Source organism: Ciona intestinalis, chromosome 2 (genome assembly GCF_000224145.3).
Source record: "Ciona intestinalis chromosome 2, KH, whole genome shotgun sequence".
Classification (NCBI taxonomy): Eukaryota; Metazoa; Chordata; class Ascidiacea; order Phlebobranchia; family Cionidae; genus Ciona; species Ciona intestinalis.
In genome coordinates, this window is record NC_020167.2 from 2,086,102 (window position 1) to 2,098,816 (window position 12,715).

General features: G+C 35.0%; 4 protein-coding genes across 4 annotated transcripts in view; all 4 read right to left on the minus strand.

Moving 5' to 3' along the window:
- Positions 1-3,650, minus strand: part of LOC113475773 (mannose-1-phosphate guanyltransferase alpha-like) — a 5,752-nt gene extending 2,102 nt beyond the window's left edge. The window contains exons 1-8 of the mRNA XM_026840515.1: positions 3,508-3,650; positions 3,206-3,303; positions 2,818-2,921; positions 2,297-2,489; positions 1,727-1,917; positions 1,119-1,256; positions 856-956; positions 208-347 (exon numbers count right to left, since the gene is read on the minus strand). Of these exons, the coding sequence (XP_026696316.1) occupies positions 208-347; positions 856-956; positions 1,119-1,256; positions 1,727-1,917; positions 2,297-2,489; positions 2,818-2,921; positions 3,206-3,303; positions 3,508-3,565 (1,023 nt within the window). The 5' untranslated portion in view covers positions 3,566-3,650. The remainder of the gene's footprint in view (positions 1-207; positions 348-855; positions 957-1,118; positions 1,257-1,726; positions 1,918-2,296; positions 2,490-2,817; positions 2,922-3,205; positions 3,304-3,507) is intronic.
- LOC100176035 (ubiquitin-like modifier-activating enzyme ATG7) lies at positions 3,637-6,105 on the minus strand. Its single transcript, XM_002119625.4, has one exon. It carries the CDS (start codon positions 6,085-6,087, stop codon positions 4,015-4,017), a length of 2,073 nt encoding a protein of 690 aa, XP_002119661.2. The 5' UTR covers positions 6,088-6,105; the 3' UTR covers positions 3,637-4,014.
- Positions 6,081-8,082, minus strand: LOC100183868 (glycerophosphocholine phosphodiesterase GPCPD1). The gene has a single exon (XM_002119783.4). It carries the CDS (start codon positions 8,042-8,044, stop codon positions 6,308-6,310), a length of 1,737 nt encoding a protein of 578 aa, XP_002119819.1. The 5' UTR covers positions 8,045-8,082; the 3' UTR covers positions 6,081-6,307.
- Positions 8,083-8,094: 12 nt separating this feature from the next.
- LOC101242607 (lactosylceramide 1,3-N-acetyl-beta-D-glucosaminyltransferase A-like) lies at positions 8,095-12,709 on the minus strand. The gene is made up of 7 exons (XM_018817549.2): positions 12,688-12,709; positions 12,109-12,350; positions 11,808-11,923; positions 11,360-11,529; positions 10,465-10,606; positions 10,160-10,348; positions 8,095-8,684 (listed from the first exon to the last, which is right to left on the minus strand). Exons 2-7 carry the CDS (start codon positions 12,137-12,139, stop codon positions 8,559-8,561), a joined length of 774 nt encoding a protein of 257 aa, XP_018673094.1. The 5' UTR covers positions 12,140-12,350; positions 12,688-12,709; the 3' UTR covers positions 8,095-8,558.
- Positions 12,710-12,715: the final 6 nt, after the last annotated feature.

Sequence of the window (12,715 nt, forward strand, 5' to 3'; positions counted from 1 at the left end):
ATTGCTCCAACTCAGTGGTCACCAATGGGTTGTCCAAATTATCAGCCATACATATTTAAAAATGAAAAATCCCCCATAAAACAATTACCCACAAAGTAACATACATGGTAACTCGTAAGCTGGCACGAGGTGTTAAACCTGTGTGATAACGACTGTCGTTTTCCGGTCACGCGAGGATAAAGTAAGTTATATTCAAATGACACCAACCTTAAGCACAGCACCAGGTAAAAGGATGGAGTTGGAGACCCGAACACCCGGTCCTACGACCACTCGATCATCTATAGTTACATTGGGACCAATCACTGCTGAGCTGTGAACCTCAGCATTGGGGTGAATAAAAACATCACCTGTTGTTTGGATGAAAAAAAATTGTTAGTAATTTTTTACAGTCTAACATTTAGATTCAAAATGAATTTTAATTATTTTTAACACAGCTGTGATATTACATACACTTTGTGCCCTCTTAGGGGTTTCTAGCCACATATGTGTAACTATAAATCAAAGTGTGATATTTTTATGACACACACACACAATGATAGCTACATTATGTCTTGAAGTTGGCAGTTGGTATCTTCGGTTTATGACTCATGAGATGAAAATAAAGTTAAATTAATGTCAAGTTTTTTTTTTCAATTTATCGCAGCCTTCTGGCTTTTTTCTCGGACTCAAGCAAGGTAAGAATATCTCCTTCTCCTACTGGTCCTTTAACATTCTAATTGTCAAACTAGTTTAATTTTGCTTTTATTAAAAAAAATAAACAAGCAAAAATGAGGAAATGGGGAAAAATAAATAGCAAATACTTTGTGTTAAAGTTTGCATAAGATGTCCATGTAGAGTTGTAGACGGTGGGCTTACCAATGATAGTGGGAGATTGCTTGTGGGAGTTTTGCGCAAGTCTTTCAGGGTTGGTTTTGTGATAAAGTGAAAGATACAACTTGTTTGCATGAATGGCAGACCTGTTGCATCAAAACATAAGTAGTAAGTGGAAACTGAAATATACAATATTTTTTATACACACTGCGAAGAGGAGTAGTTATTAAAGAAAACAGTGAATTATAATAATATTTCAGTTTCCAAAAAACATTGTTTTGTTTTTTGTTTAAATATTTATAACTTACGCAGCAGACTTGATTTGACCCCATACTTCTTTAGTTTTGTAAACAAACATCTTTCCAGAGCCAGCATATGGATTTAAAATTTCTTTTTCGAGTGAAATTCTTTCTGAGAAACTTTGATCTGCATTATCATCACCACTGCTGTGAAAACGCAACAACAAAAATTTATTCGAAAAAAAATCACAGTGCTAACTTTGGTAATCAAACGGTGGAAATGTTTTATTTTGACATTGTGGTACAATGAATACAGCGCTCGCCTCTAAACAAAAGAATACAGGTTCAAAATTCAACGCAACCTATTAGTGATCACAGAAGCAATTACTTATTGGTGTCTTGCCCAAGAACACATACCCCAAAATGGTGGCAGCAAAAAAGCTGGGACCTTGTTTCCTGTGGAAAACAGGCGAAAGAATACTAACCACTGTGGCATGGTGTCAAGTAAGAAACATAAAATATTTTTAAAAAATTACCTCACAGTTACATGTCAAATTTGTCTGTTTAGCAGAAATATATAGAGAATCGAAACTAACGTAAATATTTAATAAACGAAACAGTCTAACTTAGCTCAATATTACCATAATTTGCGAAAAAAAAAACACTAAAAAACTTACTCAAATCTCTCTGATTGATGCTCTTTGAAAACATTCTCCATGTATTGCAAAACTTTAGGTGAAAAAGCATACACCCCACAGTTGATGAGCGAGCTAACAAATGTCTCTGGTTTTTCCACATAATGTGTTGCTTCACCAGTTGCTGCGTCCTCAACTACACAGCCATAACTCATTGATTCTTGCTGGGTTGCCTAGTAAAAAAACCCTTATTACGAATTCATGAAATTTTCCATTGTTGGGCAGGCAAAAAAGGGTGTTTTATGTGAATAAACTATTTATGCTTTTACTATTGTTGCTTGTTGGATAGGTTAGATGCTGGGTGCTGTTACTGTTAATTTGTGGTAACAATAACACATAGGCATGAAGTGTATAAAACAGGTCCACAACGTCATTAGTATATTCCTCACATGGAAGATAAATAAGTATCATTCATCATCCTTTATATTTCCTAACATTGCACCATTCAGCCATAAATAAAGTAGCTGTGATCATTCATCACTTAAAAAAAGACGATTCTTAAGTAAATACGATGTAAAATTACTAAGTATCACTACTGTACTAACGCATTACTTCAGTTGCAACAATAGTGATTCCATCATCTGTTGTCTTTGATTTGTGGAAACTAAGAATCTCTTGAAGTGGAAAATTACAACAAACGTCTGCGTTAAAAACAAGAAACGCGGATGGGTTCCCAGCACCAATCTGGTCGCGGAAATGATACAAACCCCCAGCTGTGCCAAGGGATGTATATTCTTGCAAATATCTAAAAAAATGAAAGTAAGCTATAGGATTAGTATGATTATATATGTGTACAGTCAGATAAAACAAAGTGCAGTAAAAAAACATAATGAAAAATCAGATTTTTCAAAGGGATATATATATATATATATATATATGTCCCAATTTATATTTTTACAAAGCATATATAGCTACAGAAAGGAAGATGAAAAAAAGCAAGTTAATTACAAAAACTTTTAAACAATGTTAATTAGTAAACCCACATTAAAAAAGCACTTACAGACAGATGAAGTAAACAGATTACAATCAGTTAAAAGCTGTTAAAAAAAACTAAAGAACTGAGATAGACTTACCTGATTGATGGAGTAAACTGTTTCTTTGCATATTCCAGAAAACTTTTTAACTCATCTGATAATGGAAAGAATCCAATTAATAGAATTTCCTTGATTTCAGGAACCTGGGCAAAAACAAAAAATGTTTAATAATAGACCTAATTTAGTTATTCTCTAATGGTGGGGCAATGCTAGTTTATATAATACAGTGCACTCTGTTTCACAGACCTAATGCCCACTTACAAGTTACCAAATACAACATAAAATACTTTGTTTTGTTTTTTTAGATTGTTTTAATGTAAAATTATAACTTAAGAGGGAAAATACATCTTTATATAGATCTAAGAAACAGTCAGTTTTAGCATATATTATAAATATGAAGAGATTAGATTTTAATTGAATGTTTTACCTGGCAACAAGCTTCAATATGATGTTGAACCATAGGAAAACCAGCAACTGGAAATAAAGGTTTTGGCACATCCAGTGATAATGGTCGAAACCTTGTTCCTATTAAAAACAATTGTAAAGAAATTTGTTCCTTATACCAATTTTTTATCAACTAACACTTCTTTAGAATCAATACTGTCCTACATACAAGCCAAACAAACCTCAATTTTACAAAAGCCAAAAACACAAGCAAAATGAGCCAATATATAAGACATCAACTGCATTTAAAAAAGCTACACAACTGCATTTAAAAAGCTAACTTACCCTTTTCAGGTCCCCCAATGAGTATGATGGCTTTCCACATGTTGTTTGATGTCTTCATTTGATTACACAAACAAGATTAACAATTTTTTATAAACAAATATAACATCAAGTTTAACCCAAGCTAGTAAACTGTGAATCAAATACCAACAATATTCTTATGCTTTATAAACTTCAATTATAATATTATTTCACGGTGAACAAACTGCAAGCATTTCACAAAAAACAATTGCACAAAAATCTTAAAACTTGTAAATAATACGATGAAGAACGAGCGACAATAATTAAATAATAAACTTTGACAAAATGTAACCAATTTAGTTAATATTTTCAATAATTTTGTTTGGTGAATCTATTTTACACATTTGTCATTTTCTTGTGATGCAAGCAATTAACAAGTGGGGTATGTATTTACCACTCAGCTGTTATATATTTATCAACAAGTTGGTAGGTAGGTCCAGGGGTATCAGATAATATCTTTATCATACATTCTTTCTCTACAAAAAATGATCATACACTTTCATTATCACTAAACTCTAAGACATCTGCTTCCGCAGCAGCAGTTTCTAGGTGTAGCTGCGTCAAACCAGTTATATCTTCCAAATATGTTGCAGGAGAATTGAAAACGTCCAGTAAAAAGTTAAACCCATGGGCAAGGTACGCATCTATTACAGTTTTCGAACAACCAGTGCACTTACTAAAGCATTGAGCAGTAGGGTAGATAACTTGGTTGCTTGACATAAAACCACGAATTTGATGCGGTACAGGACCGAGAACAGATGGTGGGATGGAGTGAGATCCCGGCTCTGGAGCTGCGAGTGATCCAGACGGATGTTGGAGAATGGAAGCCATCAGTTCCACCGCAAGTGCGGCTGCTATCATTGAAACACCAGGTCTAGATACCGTGCATTGCTGGTCTAAAGTACGGTCATGCACAGAATTACCAGGAGCTACAACATCATTACAAAAATAACAGCCGAGTTTTATTGTGGATTCCTTTGAGATAACACCATGCCTCATAACTAAGTAAGAGTCAAAACCCAGTGCTGCATTGATTACAAGTTTAGTTTTTGCAGCTGCAATTAAAGTTGGTAACCACCTACTTTCCCTGGTGTCCATTAGAAGAAACACAACATCATGACTGTCAATCAAACTTTCTAATGTCGCCACTTCAGACTTTACTTTTTCAATTAGTTCATCACTTTTATGAACAGGGTGACCAGGCATAGGAATTGAGAGTTCAATGCCGTGTGAATTAACTCCGGGGAATATTTTTTTCAACCTTTCAGCTGCTGCAATTGCTTTAGGTCTTCCACCAGCGGTGCTACAATCAGAGAATTCAAACAAAGTTTGCCGAACAGGATTTGAGAAAGACACCTTTCCATTATCAACCAGAGTGATATTTTTAACACCCCAACCTAACAAACCTCTCGCCACATTACAACCCAGTGTCCCTGAGCCAAGAAGAAGACACTTACATGATGAAATTTTGTCCAGGTCCAATGCTGGCATCAGTCGCCATTTCATTAACTTCAAGTTTAAATCGACTGAAGATTCTGCTAGCTTCTCTGGGTCCATGCTTTCTCCTAAATCTACAGCACGAGGACCCAGCTTGTTTTTTCGATTCTTTTCCCAACCTGTCAAGCCAGCAGGGCGTTCAGTAACTGAATCAATATGAACTCGTAAAACAAGGCTATGGGTTGCATTTCTTTTCCCCATTTGTGTTCGGTCACGATAACATAGAACATTAACTTCCCCCTTAAGTTTTTCCGCCCAGTGATAAGCAATGCATGTTAAATAGTTCCGAAGTGGCCATCCAGGGTAATCAGATAGTGTTGATGGATCAGAAAAGGCAAAAGTGATTTTTCGATTCTGGTTAACAAGGGAATTAAACTCACTCAAGGTGTGTGACGTTATATCTTCATCTGAACCAAATGTATTGGAGGTTGAGATGAGGAAGAATCCAGGAAGGCTGCCTTGCTCTGTGCAAAAACAGTCAATGGATTTTATTAAGTTAGTGATAAACTCATTGCTAGCAGTGGCAGAGATAGGAGCGCATGATGATACTGATATTGGAGAAGAGTGAATAAATGCAGGAAATGAAAACCAATATGTGAATTTGAACTTTTTCAAATCAGAAAAACTTAGAACAAAGAACCGTGACAGTAAATGGGGGTGTTTAATTGCTTTTCTGCTAACAATGGCTTCCCAAAGCAAATCACCTTCTTTGTTTAAGAGTGCATTTTTGTCACAAACTTTAAAGTCTTCAATTGTGTTTTTATTGTATAATCCACCTGTAGATGCGAAACACAAAGGGGGCGGTTGTGTGGTGTTATCAAAAGCAGAGTACTCCACACTATGTCTGCATGGGAGACCTTCAACATCAGAATTCGTGTAAAAACCTGCGACAGGTTTTCTCGAGTCATCCAGCTTGTACAGGTTTAATTTGTTCTCACTTAACTTGCTCCAGAATCCCGAGTTGACAGAACTCGCAAAAGGAACAAACTGAAGTGTTGTATTTCCACTCATGTTAATGACATTCCTAAGGCAACTACGAAAAATTGGAATTTTGTATCTGCACATAAATAGACAAATTAGAAATATTTTATAAGCAAAATAAAGCACTATATTATAAGTGTAGTTACCCTGCAAATAGAAACAATAGCACACATTCTATTATTAACTAACAAAATAAAAATATATTTCAACTTTAATTATAATAACTTAATAACCACAGGAACATCTAAATAAAAAAACAGTGAAGCAATTGCCATTTAATTTTTATAGTCAGTAAACCGAGCCTTTAGATTTTGGCAAGTTCCTTAGATATTCTATCATAGATTGCAATATCCACGTTCAACTGTTTCATCATTGGTAAATTATCAGTGACTTCATCTCCATAGCAGCCAAATACAACTCCGGCGGATTTAATCTTTTTGATCACCTCAGGAGTTTGGTATACATCCTTGTCCAAAGTTATCACACCAAGAAACTGCTCAGCAAGACAGCTGCCCACTGCCATTCCATTTGTGCGCTCACGTGGATCCAGCAATGGTGTATAAAAGTTGGTGTCACCGTTAGTAAGTAAAAACACTGGGTATTTTCCCTGCTTCCTCTTTAATAAAATGCAAATGTCAATATCAAATGAAGAAAACATGATTCGACGCGATCCAGCACTTTCATACACTGCCTTTAATATTGTATCCACAAATACATTCGCATCGATGTAACTTTCAAGTCCATCTTCAAATTCATTATTTATATCTAACGTCGGCCATTTCACTTCAATGTCGAAACCAGTCTCCACAGGAACGTCAGTTAGAACAGTTTTCAATGTGGGGAACATTTGCATATCTGGACTTGTATCTTGTTCATTGAAATCCAGCTTTCTGGTGTTGGTAATCCGACTTCTGTGCTTCATATCTAAACTCTGAAGTTCTTTAAGTGTAAAATGAAAAACAGGCATCTCAAGTAAAACATCTCCAGGTTCTTCTTTAGTTTTTACTTTGCATGAAGTGGTCAGGTCATGATAAACAATAGGAATCATATCTTTAGTTAAATGAACATCAAACTCAACCAGCTGGGCACGATTTTCATTGGCTTGTTTAAATGAAGCCACAGTATTTTCTGGGACATTTGCAATCAACTTACTAGTAAATGAATTACCACTTCCCCTATGTCCAATGTGAACCATGGGTTTAGGTTTCCAGTGTCTGGAGAACAATCTCTCCATGTTAAGTGCCTCACATTGGAATGGAGATATACGTAGATAGCTAATTTTAAGGACCCCAATACAGAGAAAGTTATCATCAATTACAGCAATATTGAGGGCCTGTTTGGAAGTGGATAAAGCACCGAATGCAACTGTTGCTACTCCAAGTCGTTTATCATTATCATAAATTTCAAGATTAATTGAACAGGAGGAAGCATTCAATGTTTGCATGGAAAATAACAAACACATTTGTTCGTCTTCAGGTATTTTAAGGCCTGCATTTGGAATATTAACTATTTGTTGCGACTGAAAAGGCTCAATCACTGTGGTAGATATGCCGATGATATCTCCATGAGCAATCGGTTTAATTTTCAGCTTTGATTTGTTCAGCATGCCATTACCGAAATTTTTATTAAAAGTAATCGGGTGACCTTGAGTCGAACTGATTAAAACTCGTATTTCAGTTTGACTTGTCAGCCAACCACAATCAACAGACTGTAAATCGCCTGCAACTCCAAATATATCTTTAACCACAAGATTTTCTTTCTCAGGGACCACAATACTTCTTGTCATGAATGTAGGATGAACTTCAAACTGCTTAATCACCACAGCACCTTCATACATTGCCCCAATAAAGTACCTGTACCTTATTTGCTCCTTCGCGTTCAGACACATCTCTATTTCCCATTGAGCTTCAGTCAAATCAAGCTTAACAGCATCAGTTGGTTTCCAGTTGCCCAGTTTGTTTCCATCGCCAACAAGAAACACCGAACATTCCTTTGGCATTTGGTCAGTTACAGAAACACAAAATTTAGTAACACACTCCATTATTGACTACTTCCTAAAGTCCACCCTTTTTAAAAGTAAAACACTAAAAATTTGTCCTTTGTTCAGCTTTTATTACAGATATACCAAAGTTTTAAGAGTAATGACCGAAGAACCAAATAATGATGCCATTAACTAAACCAAAACCACACGATAATTCAAGGTTTAAATTAAAAGAAATGCTTTACAGCTTACTTTAATAGTTGATAACAATAGTAATAGATTCTATTTCTAACGACTATGCAATATTGACGGTACTATAACACTCAAAAACCTCTTTACCGCTCGCGTTATGTCTCTCGCGTTTGACAGGAGACACGTCAAGACAGATCGTTAAAATCTTTGTCGACATCTAGCGTTAATAGAACAGAGTGTTTATATACGATTATACGGTGTCGTGACATACTTGTTCTGACTGATATATTTGTACGGGGTGCTATTGCGCATGCGCCGAGTATATATGCCTTGGTTGGTCAAAATTAAACACTGTAAACAGTAAAAAAACATAATGCGAGTACTATAAATCAGTAATTGATGTACTAATTCGTTGCCATTCTTCCCGCAATTTTGTTTTAACGTCGTCCAAATCGTTACTGAAGTACAAGCATGACCCGGCTTGCATCGTGTCAAGCGGGACCTGAGCCTGCGTAAAATATACTGACATTAAACAGGTTTAACATAGGAAAATGACTACTACAAGAAAAATATGATTTGGTAAATGTAGTAGGTCGGGGAAAGATGGTATACCTGTTCATTCTATTTTCTCGTTCGGTTTGGTAGTAAATTAAGAACATTCAAAGAAATATGAAACCTCACGCGCTACTGCATGAAAAAAGTTGGATGTCACACGGGTGTTTATATTTAAAAGCCGTCCCAAGAAAAATGAGGTTGCTCTACATGGTTATTTTGTATTAGGGTGGGAAAGACGGATCTCGGCGTAAGACGTACCTTTTACCGGTGTCGTAATATATTCGTTCCGACTGATATATTTGTACCGGGCGCCCAAATTTATTAGGACCCTCTGTTGTAAAAGTTCCAGACACCACTTTTACACGTTAAAACTTTAAATTTTGATTTAAAGTAAGCAGAACTGAGTTGGTATTTTGTTGTAGCCTAGAAAAAGTAAGTATACCACTAACAAACCTATTTTTAAATAAGCGCATTTTACTTACTTTAATAAGCGCGTTTTACTTTTTAACAAGCGCATTTTACTTATAATTTACAGGTGCTGGCGGACTAAGGTGATCCTATAGAATACAGAAATTATAGCGTCCACTTTCGAAACCTTCTACGCGTGCTACTAACATAAAATTTGGGCACTGTACCTACTATAAACCCCAGCGGTACCGATTCTAAAATAATTTTAATAATTCGATGAAATATTAACTTTAAATATTAATATTCGTCATAAAAAAAACATATTTATAGAATTTTCCACCGATCCAGCTTTGAATATGTTATAGCGCTATATACGTGATACCTAAAATATAAAACATTATTTTATTTAAAAAAGTGCGGGGATGGATGTTAAAAATTAAAAAAAGTATGGTCATACCTTGCGCTTGAATCATATGAATATTAAATTTTCAAAAAAATTGCCGAAAATACAACTTACGCACACATCTATGTAGGTCATTAGCATGCTTTTCACATCGTAAAAATAATAATTTAAAAATAATAAATAAATAAAGTAATATTTTTCTCCGAAATTTTTTTCAGTCGGTACGTATTTATTATAGGAGCTGGTGTTGTAGTTGTTCCGAACTACTGCACATGCGCAGTAGCGTCTCGGCGCATGCGCAAAAGTATTAAAATTTAATTGGTGTCAAACGACTACCAAAGTGTTGACGTGTATTTTTAATAAAAAAAATTATTTATTAAAATGTACAAGGATCTTGAGCTGTCTCGTCTTACCCTGTTCTCGTGTGTTTAAATATATTTTTTTTGAATGATGCTTTTTAATGCAGGAATGGTAGTACTAATTAGTACCAAAAGCCGTCATGTGATATTATTAATTAGTACCAAATAAAAGCCGTCATATATTTTGATTTTGGAAATATTGGGCAATATGTGCTTAAGTGTCCTATCTACCCCCACCCTACAATATGTTGCTCTTACCTTATATCGCAAAATACCAGTAATGTAAGCATCATCAATTGCTATATCTGAATGTGTTCGCTTCGAAGTCAGGTACAGTGTATGAGCGATATCATGCGACATTATAAAACATATTCCGTTGCAGTAATCAGGATAGAAAGGCAAATCGTAAACCTCTTCTGGCACGAAATACTTGCCCTTTCGCTCAACCTGGTTTAAAGAAGGTAAATTATACCAATTATGGTCCCTGCGCAAAGATGACAAGCAAAATCGTGAAGCAGTTCATATAGTAAAACAAATTTTAAGAAATGAACAACAAAACCAACCACGGCTTTTTTTAAAAGCTCATTCCCACAATGAAGAACATTTCTCTTGGTAGAATTCTTTGTATTTATAATATAGCTTTGTAGAATAATAGGTAGGTTCAAAAATGCATCGTCGTCAACAAGCAAAACAAAGTCGGCATTTCTGTGAAAATAAATACAAAAATTGTTCCTACCATATACATATTAAAGACGTTATTTTGTGTGTATGGTTAACATGCAACCAGCAGTAAATCCGGTTACAAATACACATTAACGGGATTAATGGTATTAAACAATATCAGTCGTTTCTATATAAGCGACATAAAAACTCATACAATATACTAATATATTAACAAGATATATAGAAAATATGTTTGAAATCAGGTCACAAGCATTTGGAAATAATTAATGAAATGTGGCCTGTGTGCAATATAGTGTAGCAATACTCAATTTGTAGCCAAAATATAAACTTTATTATTAGCTATTATTCATTTTCTGTTATTACAAACTTATATGCATTTGTAGGATACAATATTTATTCGTACTTTCGAAGTGTATACAGTATTATTTATTTACGTATTATTCAAAATTAACAACAATTTTAAACTGTCCCATCTTAGCCCCCTGTTGCTAAATTGCTTAAATTACACCTGTGTGTGTTTTCATTTTTTAAATTGTTTTCAATAAAAGTGTGATAAAACTAATTCGTGGTAATGTCACTACCAAACCCATATATTTTAAGTTTGGATATATGAGGCGATTTGTGCTAATCAAGGGTACCACCGTCTTACCCCACTCCACTACACATTTCTGTTATGCGACGACACTGGTTTTACTCTAATGCTAACTTTGGTGTTAGTAACCTAAAAAACAGTAGCCAGCAGTAGGCTACAGCTACATAAAAGTATTTATTCACCCGCAAAACTGATAACTCCATTTCAAGCCCATTAAAGACTTGACAGTCAGGTTTCTATAAGCGTCATAGTAAGATCCCACCACGATATCGCCATGCTGACGATCTTCAACCAAAACATTATGTTGGTGGGAACCATTTGTCGACAGACCCAATAAAAATGCCACTTTAATCTGGTGATAAAATGTTTGTTTAGAAACTCTTGTTATTTTATTTTTATTTCTAAAGTAGTGCGGGGTAAGCTTGGGACACTTTCCTTTCTCGTCCCAATTGGTAGTACACATGTTACAGAGTTGGATTATATTTAAAGAATTGTATAACGAAGGTCCGTGACTCGAAAGTTGTTAATTGTTCCAAACACGATCAAGAGATTTGGGATATAGGCGTTAAGGATTCGCTATCTTATCCCACAGTACTATAACATTGAATATAACACTCGACAATGCCACACCTGTACATTCGAAATGTTAGAAGTAGACCCCCAGGTTTCCCTAATCACACATCGTTGGTCAAAATGGTGCACGGAGCTTTTAACTAAAATGAGCAGCAAGTGGTCATCGACATTTCCTGCAATATAAAAAGCAATTGTTTTTCGTCATTAAGATAATTAAGCATCTGTTTCCTGTACGTAATGAATATATAATAAATGTATTGCTGGTTATAATATTATGTACTGTAGAGTGGATATAACATATAAATTAAATATAATATTACGTGTCCACTTATTTAAATTAATATTGTTCTGTTTCTACCTGTTTTACAGAATTCATCTCTCGGCTTCATAACATAATGAAACTCAGTCGTGGCAAAATCTGGAATTTCAGATTGCGCAGCTTCTTGATTGTCTTCCACATCAATGAAAAAACGAAATGGTATAAGAACAGTTTGTAAACTATTGAAATAGTCATTTTCCACAAACGTCCACAGTTTTGGTGAAAGATGCTCAGGTTTTGTCGTCAAAGTTGGTTTGAAACCTCGTGTTGCATATGCAACACTGAAAACATGAATTTGTGAATTAGGTTATTAAATCCTGGTACATGAGGCACGTAACTAATGTACAGTAAATATTATATATAGTAGGGTAGGGGAAGATGGGACACCTATTCATTCTAATTTCTCGCTTCGTTTGGTAGTAAAAAAAAGAACATTGAATGAATGAATGAATGAAATGAAGGAATTAAAAAACATTGAAGGAATTAAAAAACCTCGCGATTGTTTTTAATTGCTTAAAGCGCGATCAGGATTTTTGGATAACTATGGGCTAAAGGTGTCCCATCTTCCTCCACTCTATTATGTCTAATATACACCGTACATAGGTATGTAGGACTCACCAAGCATGCAAATAAAACAAACTGTTGT

Excerpts from the sequence above, each read along its gene's own strand:
- LOC100176035 (XM_002119625.4), bottom strand. The coding sequence starts at position 6,087 with ATGTGCAGATACAAAATTCCAATTTTTCGTAGTTGCCTTAGGAATGTC.
- LOC100183868 (XM_002119783.4), bottom strand. The coding sequence starts at position 8,044 with ATGGAGTGTGTTACTAAATTTTGTGTTTCTGTAACTGACCAAATGCCA.
- LOC101242607 (XM_018817549.2), bottom strand. The coding sequence starts at position 12,139 with ATGAAGCCGAGAGATGAATTCTGTAAAACAG. Across the intron at positions 11,530-11,807 it reads CTAACATTTCGAATGTACAG|ATTAAAGTGGCATTTTTATT; the intron begins GTGTGGCATTGT and ends TTTTATCACCAG. Across the intron at positions 10,349-10,464 it reads AGCTTTTAAAAAAAGCCGTG|GTTGAGCGAAAGGGCAAGTA; the intron begins GTTGGTTTTGTT and ends TCTTTAAACCAG.